The sequence below is a fragment of the Ranitomeya imitator genome, chromosome 3 (assembly GCF_032444005.1).
Source record: "Ranitomeya imitator isolate aRanImi1 chromosome 3, aRanImi1.pri, whole genome shotgun sequence".
Classification (NCBI taxonomy): domain Eukaryota; kingdom Metazoa; phylum Chordata; class Amphibia; order Anura; family Dendrobatidae; genus Ranitomeya; species Ranitomeya imitator.
Window position 1 is genome coordinate 219,839,975 of NC_091284.1, and position 13,215 is coordinate 219,853,189.

The 13,215-nt window shown below is 45.8% G+C and overlaps 1 protein-coding gene across 1 annotated transcript in view; it reads right to left on the reverse strand.

Moving 5' to 3' along the window:
• LOC138671581 (uncharacterized) overlaps window positions 1–12,793 on the reverse strand; it is a 54,356-nt gene extending 41,563 nt beyond the window's left edge. Inside the window, exon 1 of the mRNA XM_069759760.1 lies at window positions 12,241–12,793. Within this exon, the coding sequence (XP_069615861.1) occupies window positions 12,241–12,793 (553 nt within the window). The remainder of the gene's footprint in view (window positions 1–12,240) is intronic.
• Window positions 12,794–13,215: the final 422 nt, after the last annotated feature.

Here is a 13,215-nt window from a genome sequence, read left to right on the forward strand (position 1 = left end):
TCATAGGAAAGAAGCACATGAGAAGGAAAGGGCTTAGAGGGGAACTGTGACCGGGCACCCTCTGGGCCGAAGCGCAGGAACTGGGCACCTGGAGCCCGAGGCTGTGTTATACTCCAGGTCACAAGACAGAGCCGGAGGGCATAGGACTTTATGAAATTTCCCGTACCCACACCTGAAGGTGTAGCAGTACACGAAGAGCCCAGGTCATGATAGAGACCCTATAAAAAGGCTCACAATGCCCATCATAAAGGTAACTGTCCCTGGACAGGAGAGAGAGGACTTTGCCAGCAAGCTACAGACAGCAGGGACCTCGCATATGAGCGCGAGTAGGAAGGCTTATGGACCTTATTTGGGAGAGGGATCCACCATTGCCTCCAGGCCGGCTGGACCACATCACCACGTGTTGCTGGTACCCTGGACTGTGGCCTGCTACCACCAGTAAACCAGGTAAAGACGTTACAAATCTGTGTCCTCCATTTATTTGCTGGCATACACCATCCCTGCCCAGCACTCCAGGAGCCCTGGGGACCCCGCTTCACCTGTGGGAAGCGTCACCATCTTTGATGCATTAACATCACCTTTTAAAGCAGCATCGGTCCCCTCTGACTGAGAACCACAGGTGGCGTCACAAACACAAACTTTATTAAACTTTTTAAAGACTCTTCCCCTTTAATTAGGCGCCCAGGGCTGCGGACCGGGTCGCAGCTACGTGAAATCCCCTTTAAGTTCCGGAACCTACTCCACGGCCCTGGAGGGCGTTCCACAGGCTGCGTACTTTCACTGGCAGATCCGGTAGCTTGGGGAAACGTTTGAGAAAACAGAAGATACTAAATCACACTGGCGCTCCTCACTCAATAAGTAGCCTGGCAAGAAATAAAGAAAAAGATGGCCCCTAGCTGCTGGAATCTAAACAGAACATGTGCCGATCCCCAGAGCACCTTCCTGTCCCAATATGGGATTCACACCATGTGGGGGTGCTTCTGTTGCATAACAACCTATCTGCAGAGCTCCTTCCTATCCCAATATGGGATTCACACCATGTGTGGGGTGCTTCTGGTGTATAAACACACCATTTACGAAAACTCGCCAATTAATTTTTAAAGACTCAAGTGATATCAAGCAATTTAGCATTAAGGATAATATCTCCTGTTTCTCTACAGGAGTTGTTTACCTTATCCAATGCCCATGCAAAAAACTATACGTGGGTCGGATTAAAAGGAGACTTATGGTATGGCTCAAGGAACATCTAATCAATATTCAGAAAGGATATATGGGACATCCTTTATCACGCCATTTTAAGGCGAGGCATAGCAGGACAATTAAAGGCATATATTTTTGTGGCATTCAGAAGGTTCAGTGAAATCCAAGGGGGAGAAATTTCTTGAAACAGATGTCCACGATTGAGCCACAGTGGATATTCACTCTGGACTGTTTAACCCCCAAGGGTTTTTTATTAATTATGATGTGCCCATCATATTCATATCTTATGACCACAGTAATTTTTGCATTTTAGCAGTATGACCCAAGGGTTTGTTATTATTTTTTTTATTATTTAATATTTAATATTTAATTCTCAGGAAGTATTTTAGCTTCATTTTCCTGCATTCATTCTTTTAGGACTATTTTTACTAACTGTACATGTTGTTTACTCTTTTCAACAGTATACATTTTTTAACTATCTAATAATCAATAAACTTTGTTCTTTTATATACAGATTGTTTTTTAACATGTTGCAAACGTATATACTTGTATTCCTATAAGGTACTGTAAATTGCATTAACACATACACATTTCACTGAAACAGGAATTATATATCCCAGAAACCCGGCACTAATAGAGAGCCCGGTATACCAAAGGACCATGGTCATCTGCACCAAGACATATACACATATATACAATTGTGGCTAGGGCAGGGCAGAGAGATTCAGAGGCAGGGACATAAGCACAGCCAGGGTATATATAGAGGAGATCAGACTCTGGGCAACAACCCTGATAAAGAAGGTTGTTTTCCTTCTAAACGCGTTGGTTAGCCTTTTTGGCCAAATGCCGCTCCATAGCTTTGTGACGTCATGCATGAGCAGGTGCTGGCAGCCATTTTTTCAGCTGTATCCAGGGGCTCTTCTGGTGCTGCACAGCTGTTGTGTGCCCTGCTGCCTTACCATCTGCAAGAAGCAACCTTATGCTCGACTCCCTGCATACTGGAAACCGCACAGCCGGGCGAAGCTCCGGAGATCTCATGACACAGATGGGCATACACCACCACTGGGGTAAGCGTTAAAACCGCATATGCCTATGTCATTGTATTTGCAGTAATCCCCTAATGAGCATGTTGGGTCGGCCCTAATAGCCGGAGCCAGATGAACAACGTTATTCTAAGGGATCCTACAGAGATCAGTGCAACTCTGAGGGGTGATTTGTCTCAATGTGATTTTTGTTTATACCCTGCATTGCATATTTTTGAAAGAACAACACCCAGCTTCACCATTTCATTATATGATTAGGTAACCATAACCAGTTCTACCAGTCCATCTTCTATCTTGATACCTCTGAGTATTTATCCCTAAGCGTGGCATCATATACTATGGCTATTTAGCTTTTGAGAAAATGTTGAACGACATGTTTAAGCACATGGGCCAGGCAAAGTACATGTGTGAGTTCACCTTGCCTCAGAGCCACCACCAGGTTCCGGCTATTGTTACAGATGACCATGCCTGGCTATAGGTTCAGTGGTGTCGTCCAAAAATCTGACCGCTCTTTCAGCACAGTCCACAACTCTTCAGCATTGTGCGGTTTTTCACCTAAGCAGAATAGCTCCAGCACAGCCTGTTGCCGGTTGGCTGAGGCAGTGCTGCAGTGCTTTCAGCTTCTGACTGATGTGCTCATTTCAGAGATGGAGGCTGAAGAGGAGGAGGTACAGGAGCTGTAGACTGTGGGGGCAACCCTGATTGACGTAGGGCCCGCAATCCTCAGTGTCGGGAGGATGTGTTCTATCCCTAAGTCCAACTGGGTCCTGGCTTACACTATGCTAACTCAGTGTGCCGTCAGTGAAATGTACTGTCCCTGCCCACAAGCACATGTCCACGTGTCTGTGGTTAGGTGGACTTTCCCAGTAACAGCATTGTTGAGGGCACGTATAATGTTGTGGGACAAGTTCTGGTGTAATGCCGGTACGGCACACCGGGAGAAATAGTGGCGAATGGGGACCAAGTATCTTGGGATGGCTGCTGCCATAATTTTGCAGAAAGCTTCCATCTCAACGAACCTAAAAGGCAACAATTTGAGAACAAGCAGATGAGAATGGTGAGAATTTAGTACTGTGGCCTGTGGGGCGTTGGCTGCTTATTTCTGCTTGCTTTCCAAAGACTGGGGTATAGACAACTGAAGGCTGCGCTGGGACAAGGATGTGGTCGAGCTTGATGATGGTGCTGGGTGACTGTGGGCAACAACAGGTGCAGGGCACGAGGCATCTTCACATGCACCGTGGACTGGGGATTGGCTTCTATGCAAAACAGTGGAAGAAGCAGTTGTGTCACCTGCAGATAATGTTCCTGGAGCCTGGGGTTCGGCCCACAAAGTTGGGTGCTTTGCTGCTATGTGCCTGATCATGCTGGTGGAGGTCAGGCAGGTAGTTTTGCAACCCCTGCTGATGCTGGCATGGCACATGCTGCAAATGGCCTATTTGGGGTTATCTGCAGAGCCTTTAAAAAATAACCAGACTCTGGAAGATCTAACAGGTTGAATGACAACTTCCGTCAAGTTGGTGTTACGGGGAACAGATGCACGCCTTCTGTCTGTGTCCACCACTTTGCTTCTTCCTGCCTGTTGTGGTGCTATGCCTCCTTCCCCATGTGTGCTGCTGTCCTCGCTCTGCATGTTCTCCTGCCAGGTTGGGTCATTCACTATGTCATCCACCACCTCATCTTCCACATCCGCACCCGGCCTCTCCTCCTGACTTAATGGCAATTGTGTCTCTTCATCGTCCACCTCTTGTGACACTTTTCCACCATTGGCTTCGTGTGACTGTGGCTGCTCAAACTTTGGGCATCGCTACATGCGATCTCATCTTGCCCCACTTCAAGTTGACTGGCCGACAGTCTGGAATCTTTAAAAGGAAAACTGAACAGCTCTTCGGAGTTTCCAAGTGTGGGATCAGTTATCTCAGAGCACTCAGCATGCTGGGAGGAAGGAGGATCAGGGTGAGTAATATGCGGTCCAGACTCATGGCTAGTCAGACTTGACTGTGTGGAATACGTGGTGGTGGCTAAGTGACTGGAAGCATTGTCCGCTATTCAACCAACCGTTTCACACTGCTCTGGATTCAATAGTGGTGTGCTGCGGTCACCTAGAAACTGGGACAGGAAGGTCGAGCGAGAAGATGTGGGTCTTTGTTGTGGCCCACTTTCAGTTGGCCATGGCCTCGTCCTCTGCATGCACCATCAGCATCACGTCCACTTCCCTGTCCCTTGCCCCTTGCCTTACCCATTTTAAATGGACTATTGAAACATTTTAAAAGTTCAAAACAAATGGATTAATTTTGACAAAACTTTTATATGTGATCAGTGTGCCAAAAAAGCACACTTTTAATTCAGTGGAATGTTGGTAATTTTTTTATTTTTATTTTAATAAATTTTATTAATAACTAAGGTAAGAGACATCAAAACCAGTTGAAAGGAGCACTCAAATGCAACTCAAAGTTTTCAAAACACAGGTAAAGGAGGCATCTGACAGAAAAACCACAATGTCCAATATGTGGCCTTTTTTTATTTGTTGAAAAGAAAATTACTTTCACAAAGTAGGCTAACACAATGGCAAAAAAGGGGAATGTATGCCTGAAAAGCAAGTATTTGGAGATCACAGATAGACCAGGTGTGAGACTGAGAAAACAGACTGTTTCAATATGTTGCCTGGATTAAAAAAAAAATAACCACAAAATACTGTATAGACCAAGGTTAGCAGACCAAATAGTGGAATGTATGCCTGAAAAGCAAGATTTGGAGATCACAGATAGACCAGGCATCTGACTGAGACAACAGACTGTTTCAATATGTGGCCTGGATTTTTAACAATTTTTGTAACCACAAAATACTGTATAGACCAAGGGTAGCAGAAAAAAGTGGAATGTATGCCTGAAAAGCAAGTATTTGGAGACAACAGATAGACAAGGCATCTGACTGAGATAACAGTATGTTTCAATATGTGGCTTGGATTTTTTATTTATTTTTTTAGCCACAAAATACTGTATAGACCAAAAAGTGGAATGTATGCCTGAAAAGCAAGTATTTTGAGACCCCAGATAGACCTGGCATCTGTTAGGTGTCGAGATCCCGCCTCTGCACAGGGGGAATCTCGAACCATCTCTGCTGCGGTCTCCCATTCTTCTCCAGCCACAGTGGAGTCTGCTCAGCAGAGATGTCGGTCCCAGCGTCTAGCTCAGGCTGATACTGGACGGCTGATTACTGCTGCCTTTCCAGCTTCTGCCATTGTAGCCAGTACTGGGCAGTGGCGAGCAGATGTGTTTGGGACTAAGTCCTTCTCTTCCCTTTCCGAGCATGCCCAGGGCAAGATCTCACATTGGAGATCAAGGGTCACATGCTTAGATACTGCAAATCCCATTGGTCCTTTATGGAAAGTCCTGAAGGTGTTTTTCTTCTGTGGCTGACTCCCATTGGTCCTTCTGGGAAGGTCCTGTTCTTGCTGCAGCTATAAAAAGATTGCATGGCCGCACGGCATCCGTACATTTGGAATTGTGTGTGTGTTGATGAGTGCAAGTCATTCTTTAAAATCCCCTCCCTTGAGTATGACTGTTCGCAAAAGGTGGATGCTTGCTGTCTAGCGCCCAACTAAGCTGTCAACATAAAGACACACGATACAGCGTCTATTGCTGTAACCGCCAGTGCGACACCATGCACTTATAGAGCGCTTTCCTATCCCAAATCTGGGTGGTTAATGGCATCCGCCAAAGCGACACAGCATGCACTTTTGTACTTTAAGTTGTATTTTCTGTTACTTTGACACCCCAGTTGCGGTGTCGAGCGCAAGTGGTCTGAACATACTCTAACCCTTTGTCTTGGGATAGAGTCCTGAGACTCCTTGCTTGCGCTCTTGGTGTGGTACCGCGGCGCTGTGACGCAACAGGGTTTGCTTCATTCACACAGGGTGAAGTTAACCCGTGTGTGTATCCACATTGTACCACCATATAGTCCGTCATTACTCAGCAGCAGGTTCCATCTCTGCATGGTGGACCTCGGGCTGCGAACGCACCTTATACCATCTCTCTCATAATTTGGTGTGTTCCGCTAGCCCTAACAGCATGTGACTGAGATAACAGACTGTTTCAATATGTGGCCTAGATTTTTTTTTTAAATTTAACCACAAAATACTGTATAGACCAAGGGTAGTAGACTGTTTCAGTATGTGGCCTGGATTATGCAAAAAAAAAAAAATTTAACAACTAAATACTATATAGAACAAGGGTAGCAGACAGACAAAAAGCTGGAATGTATGCCTGAAAGCAAGTCTTTGGAGACCACAGACCAGGAGTCTGACTGAGATAGAAGAATGTTTCAATATGTGGCCTGGATTTTTTTTTTCTAACCACAAAATACTGTATAGACCAAGGGTAACAGACAAAAAAGTGAAATGTATGCCTGAAAAGCAAGTATTTGGAGACCACAGATAGACCGGGAGTCTGACTGAGATATCAGAATGTTTCAGATTGTGGCCTGGATTTAAAAAAAAATAAAAATAACCACAAAATACTGTATAGAATAAGGGTAGAAGACAGACAAAAAAGTGGAATGTATGCCTGGAAAGCAAGTATTTAGAGACCACAGATAGACCAGGCGTCAGACAGAGATAACGGATTGATCAAAATGTGGCTTTGATTTTTTTTGGCCTACCAAAATTGTGTCAATAAGTAGGCTATGACACTAAGAAAAAATTGGAGTACTAAAATTTTAAAATATTTAGCTCAATGATATGCGATGCGTGTGGCGTACAAATCACAGTGATAAATATAAGAACTGTAGCTAAATATTTTTGGGCCAGCTACAGATTTTTTGGTTAGCAAAATGGTGTCCAAAAATATTGTAAGACGCTCCAAAAAATACTATAGTACAAAAAAAGGCTAGAATTTTCTGCGCACTCTCATCTGATACATGGGACAAAACAATAAGGGGCTATGGGTTGTTTTGTAAAAAAAATAGCAGGTATAAGGTGCAAAAAAAAACATCCTAGCCACAGATACCTGCAACTACATGTATATAAAATACGCAGCAGCAAACAGTAATGGAGCCTTTTGATGTATGCAGCGAGATCTATATACTCACATACAGTGCCTGCATGTCTTGCACTGATGTGGATATGTGCACAAATACTCCCCTGGCCACATAGCGCTGCAATCTATGTACCTCCGAATTAGCCCTAAAAAGGACTGTTGGTTTATCAGGGTTTGTGGATTGAACTCAGCAGCATCTCTCCCTATACTAGCTGAGTCTGGAGCAAAATGCGGTGAGCAGGGCGGCGCCAGATCTCTTTTAGACCTGATGACGCTGTGAAGCCAGCCAATCACTGTAATACCACAACAAAGATGTCTGCGGTATTACAGTGCATGGCAGACAATCCCTGCATGTTGATTTATGCTATAAAAAGTGCCAAAATTTAAAGGAGGAGAGCCGTCAGTTGAGTAGTGTTCGTCAGGTTGTCATACGTCAGTTGTGTAGTGTTCGTCAGGTTGTCATACGTCAGTTGTGTAGTATTCGTCAGGTTGTCATAAATCTGTTGTGTAGTGTTTGTCAGGCTGTCATATGTTAGTTGTGTAAGTCATAAATGATTTTAGTAGAGCATGGAGGTGTGGTACAGTCTGAAGCATTCTTTCATACACAAACCAGGTTTATTGGGGCAGGAGACGCATTGATAAATGGTGTCCTTGTGTTTACCCCTTACGTAACATACTTGACACATTTTTTGCAACTTATCTCTTTTCCAGTTTGAGGGACCTCCCCCGGGAAATGTTGACCTGGTACGACGATACGAGCACCTTCAGTTCCAGAAGAACTGGGGCTCTCTCCTTCCTGAGTGCCAAACATCAGGGACTTGATCACTGCCTTCGGGAACTGAAGGTGCTCCGCATCTGTGTAGCTTGCACATCATGACAGCAGGAAAGCGTTGAGCATTGCCCTATGTACGATGTGCACTGCCAGCTTCTTATACCATACCTTAGCCTTTCTCAAAGCACTGTATCAATGCCCCTCATGTTTTTGTTGTACTCCAGTACACAGTCCAGTTTGCTGACCTGTGCAGAGGTACCTCGTACAGGGCCGAGGGTGCTGCCATCACAGTATATGGCAGTCAAGAAAAAGACATCCGTCTAGTGCTTGTACTTGAACACCAGTAGGTGGTCGCTACATTGGGCTCTACTGTCACCCCTTCTGAGCATCTGCCCAATTTGCGTTTTGGGAGGCTTCTCTGATTTTTGCAGACAGTACCGCAGGCTGCGGTACCTCACGCAGAGAGGGTTTTGAAGAGAGGGATGCTGGTATAAAAGTTATCCTTGTAGAGTTGATAACCTTTATCCATCATTGGGTGCACCAAATCCCACATAATTTTCCCACTCACTCCCAGGACAGGGGGGCATTCAGGGGGTTCAATCCGGATTTCCTTACCTTCATAAACTCTAAACATGTGGGGGTACCCTGAGGTACTCTCACACAGCTTATAGAGTTTAATTCAGTACCTGGCCCTCTTGCTGGGAAGGTACTGATGGAATCTGTAGCTGGCATTACTCATTGCAAGGCTCTAGTGCAGTAATGCAATTCAATTTTCTTGTTTTAACTTTGCATGCTATAGCTGCTGCTTTTCATTGTGTATGGGTTGGCGACTATAGGTAAGCACCTGTTCAGACCTGATTTATGTTTGGATGTGATGGTCAGTTTTTTTATATTTGTATTAGCCTTCTGACTGAGCACTCTGCCTCTTAGCCTTAGGTGCTTTTAATTGCAGCAGGATTCTACCCCTCCACAGAGATATAGACTTTAGTCCAAAAGAGGATTCGCATTAGGTTTCCAGAGAAATGTAGACTGTCTAAGGCCCCTTTCACATGTCTGTGCTCCGGTACGTGTGATGAAAGTTTTCACATGTACTGGAGACACATACATGTAGACCCATTCAAATGAATGGGTATATTCACATGAGTGTTTCCACAGACTGTGTGTCCACTGGCAAAACATGCTGTTATGTCTGTTTTTTGTCATCAGCACAAAAAGCAAAATGTCCCATACACGTGCATACGGAGAACACACTTTGATGTCCTCCGTGTGATATGGATGGCCGCCGGGGAATAAGCACTACTGTAAGCGCTGTTCCCCCGCGTCTGGTGCTGAAGCAGGCTCTCATCATTCTCCCCTGCTCTGCAGGTGAGAAGAGGAGAATAATGAGCATTATATTAAAGTCCTAACGACAGCAGGTGGTGACTTTTGAGACTGTTACCCCCATCATCCGACACCTGCTGTTGCTAATAACAGTGACTGTAAGTGCGTAGGATGGGGGTATTTCACAGCTGCCGGCTTCGATCTTTCGGAAATAAATGAATGAAAAACCCGACGTGAGTCCCCCCTATTTTATTAACCAACCAGACAAAACTCACAGCTGGGGGCTGCAACCCCCAGCTGTCAGCTTCTGCAAGGTTGGTTATCAAAAATAGAGGGGTCCCCACGATGTCTTTTTAGTTCATTTAAATAAACAATTTTAAAAACGGCATGGGTCCCCCCATTTTTGACAACCAGCCTTGCTAAAGCTCACAGCTGGGGGCTGCTATTCTCAGACTGGTAAGGGGCCATTGATATAGCCCCCCCCCCAGCCTAAAAACAGCAGCCCGCAGCTACTCAGCTACTGCTTTGCCCAGCTCTTCCCACTTGTTCTGTAGCAGCGGCAAAAGGGCTAATATTTGTGGGGTTGATGTCACCTATCAGATGACATCAAGCCCACGGCTTAGTAATAGAGAGGCATCTATAAGACGCCTATCCATTACTAATCCTATAGTTGTAATGTTAAATAAAGACACGGCCAGAATAAAGTTTATTTTAAAAAATTACACAGACACCTTTATTGTTCTAAATTAAACTATACTTACTGCAACACCTAATTCACCACTGGTGAATTAGCCTGCTGAGAGCACAGCATCATTCACCAGCAGTGACATTGTCATCGTCTTTTTCCCATGGTCCAGAGGTCACCTCAGTTCAGGCTGGCTGTGATGATGTCACCGCTGGTGAATGATGCTGCGCTCTCTGTAGCTTATTCAGCAGCGGTTTTCAACAGGGATGGTCACATCTTGGCACTGTCCTTGTTGAAAACTATTTAGCCCCCAGACTTGGATTACAGCGTGGGACACAACAACGGACAGGTTTGGTATATTGTTGGTTTATTATTTTACATTTATTACAGGAGATCGAGGGCATTGGGAAATTAGGTGTTGCAATAAGTATGGTTTAATTTAGAACAATAAAGGTGTCTGTGATATTTTTTCAAATGAAATACTTTTTTTCTGGCCTAGTCTTTGTTTAACATTACAACTATAGGATTATTAATTTATAGGTGTCTCATAGACGCCTCTCCATTACTAAGCCGTGGGCTTGATGTCAACTGAAAAGTGACATCAACCCCACAAATATTAACCCACTTCCCACCGCTACAGGGCAAGTGGGAAGAGCCAGGAAAAGCACCAGAAAGGCACATCTAATAGATATGCCTTTTCTGGGCAGCTGCGGGCTACTGTTTTTAGGCTAGGGGGGCCTATATCAATGGCCCCTTACCAGTCTGAGAATAGCAGCCCCCAGCTGTGAGCTTTAGCAAGACTGGTTGTCAAAAGTGGGGGGACCCCATGCCATTTTTTAAAATGATTTATTTCAATACTTTAAAAAAACAGCGTGGGGACCCCTCTATTCTTTATAACCATCCTTGCAGAAGCTGAAAGCTAGGGGTTGAAGCCCCCAGCTGTGAGTTTTGTCTGGTTGGTTAATAAAATAGGAGGGAACCAACCGAGTTTTTCATTAATTTATTTCTGAACGATCGCAGCCGGCGGCTGTGGAATACCCTGTCCAGCACACCTACTTTCACTGTTATTAGCGACAGCAGGTGTCGGATGATAGGGGTAACAGTCCCGAAAGCCACCACCTGCTGTCGTTTGGACTTTAATATAATGCTCAACATTCACCTCTGCTAACTGGCAGAGCACTGGAGAATGATGACAGCTGGCTTTTGCACCAGCCGCCGGGAACAGCTCTTAGTGTAGCGCTTCTTCCCCAGCTGCTGTCCGTGTAGTACTGATGCGGCGCATGGGTGGCACACCATTGCAACACTTAGTACACACACGGATTTCTCACCGTACCGGAAATATACAGACACGTGAAAGGGGCCAAAGAGATGATAGGCATTAGGTTCTGGCAGCGAGTGACGCCTTAATGTGGCTGCCACGTTGTTAGGACTGGTGGAACGCACCAAACATAAATAAGAGGTTATATGAGATGCATTCGCAGACCACTACAGTGGTGTCAGGGGAAAACTAAGCTTAAAATAGATTAAGCGCACTGGGTGCGCGCAGTGTCGCTCTGGTGGACATCACTAACCGCCCTAACTAGGGACAAGTAAGCGCACTGGTTGCGCACGGTGCCGCACTGGCTAATGCTACTGATAGATGCAATAGATTGTGCCTGGTGCTGGATGGCACTAACTGTCGCTAGACAGCTCCAACATTCGCAAGTATTAATCATCACGAAGGATGGGTATGATTTGGAGATTTCACCAGAACAGGCATACATCCACACACACACAATAACTGATTTAAACTAGCGCATGGCCGTGCAGCCATGCAAACCTTTTATAGCTGTAGCTCTCCAGGATCTTCCTAGTGATCCAATAGGAGCAGCTACAGGACCTGAGCATGTGACCCCCAACCTCCAATGAGAGGTCAACCTGTGGGCATGCTCAGTAGGGGAAAAGCAGGACATGGTCCCTGAAATGTCTGATCACCACTGATAAGTGCTGGCTACAAGGGCTGAGCCTGGAAAGGCATCAGTAACCAAATGCACAGTATTAGCTTGAGCCTGCACTGGGATCGATGTCTCTGCTGAGCAGGTTCCACTGCAGCTGGAGAAGAATGGGAGACTACAGCAAACATGGTTCGAGATTCCCCCTTTGCAGCGGCGGTAACTTGACACCTAACACTTCCCCCCAGGGTCTCACTATGCTTGAAGGCAGCAATGAGCTGCGGAGCCCAAATGTTCTCAACAGGCTCCCAGGACCTGTCCTCTGGTCCATGACCCTTCCAATCCACCAAATTCGCTTTTTGGCCACATACCACCATACACCCCATGATAGCGTTCACCTCATAACTGTCGTTGAATGAGCCCGATGTCCCGGCAGATGACTCAGAAAACTGGGACATGTGAACGAGCTTTAGAAGGGAGACATGAAAGGAGTCAGTGATACCCAGGCGTTGAGGAAGGGCCAGAAGATATACCAAAGGGTTATCCTGATCCAAAACCTTGAAGGGGCCTAAGTAACGAGGCGGAATCTTAGTGGACTCAACTTGCAGCCTGATATTACGGGCGGAGAGCCACACTAAGTCATCAGGAGCAATGGTCGGAGCTGGGCGACGATGTGCATCGGCCGAGACCCTCATTCTCTTCTTGGAGGCCAGGATGGCATCCTGTGTGCAGTCCCAAATGTCACGTGCCTCCACCACCCAGTCTGCCTTCCTGGAGTCGGCGAAAGACACGGGCATAGACACGGGCATGGGTACCGGAATCTGCGAATGCTGGCCATCATTAAAGAGAAGTGGAGTTGGCTATGGCGTTGTTCAACATGAACTCCGCCCAAGGTAGCAAGGATGCCCAGTTATCCTGCCTAGCTGAAACAAAATGTCACAGGAATGTGACCAAGAACGGGTTGGCCCTCTTTATCAACCCATTCATCTCGGGATGGTATGCTGAATAGAGATTTAGCTCGATTCTGAGTAGACGACAAAGCTCTCTCCAGAACCGAGATGCAAACTGGGGACCCCGGTCACTGACAATTTTGTCTGGCATACCGTGTAGGCAGAAAATGAGTTTAATAAACAACGCCGCCAAGGCCTTTGCAGAAGGTAGCAGTGGAAGAGGCACCAAGTGCACCATTTTGGAAAAGTGCTCGGTGACTACACAAATAATGGTGCAGCTA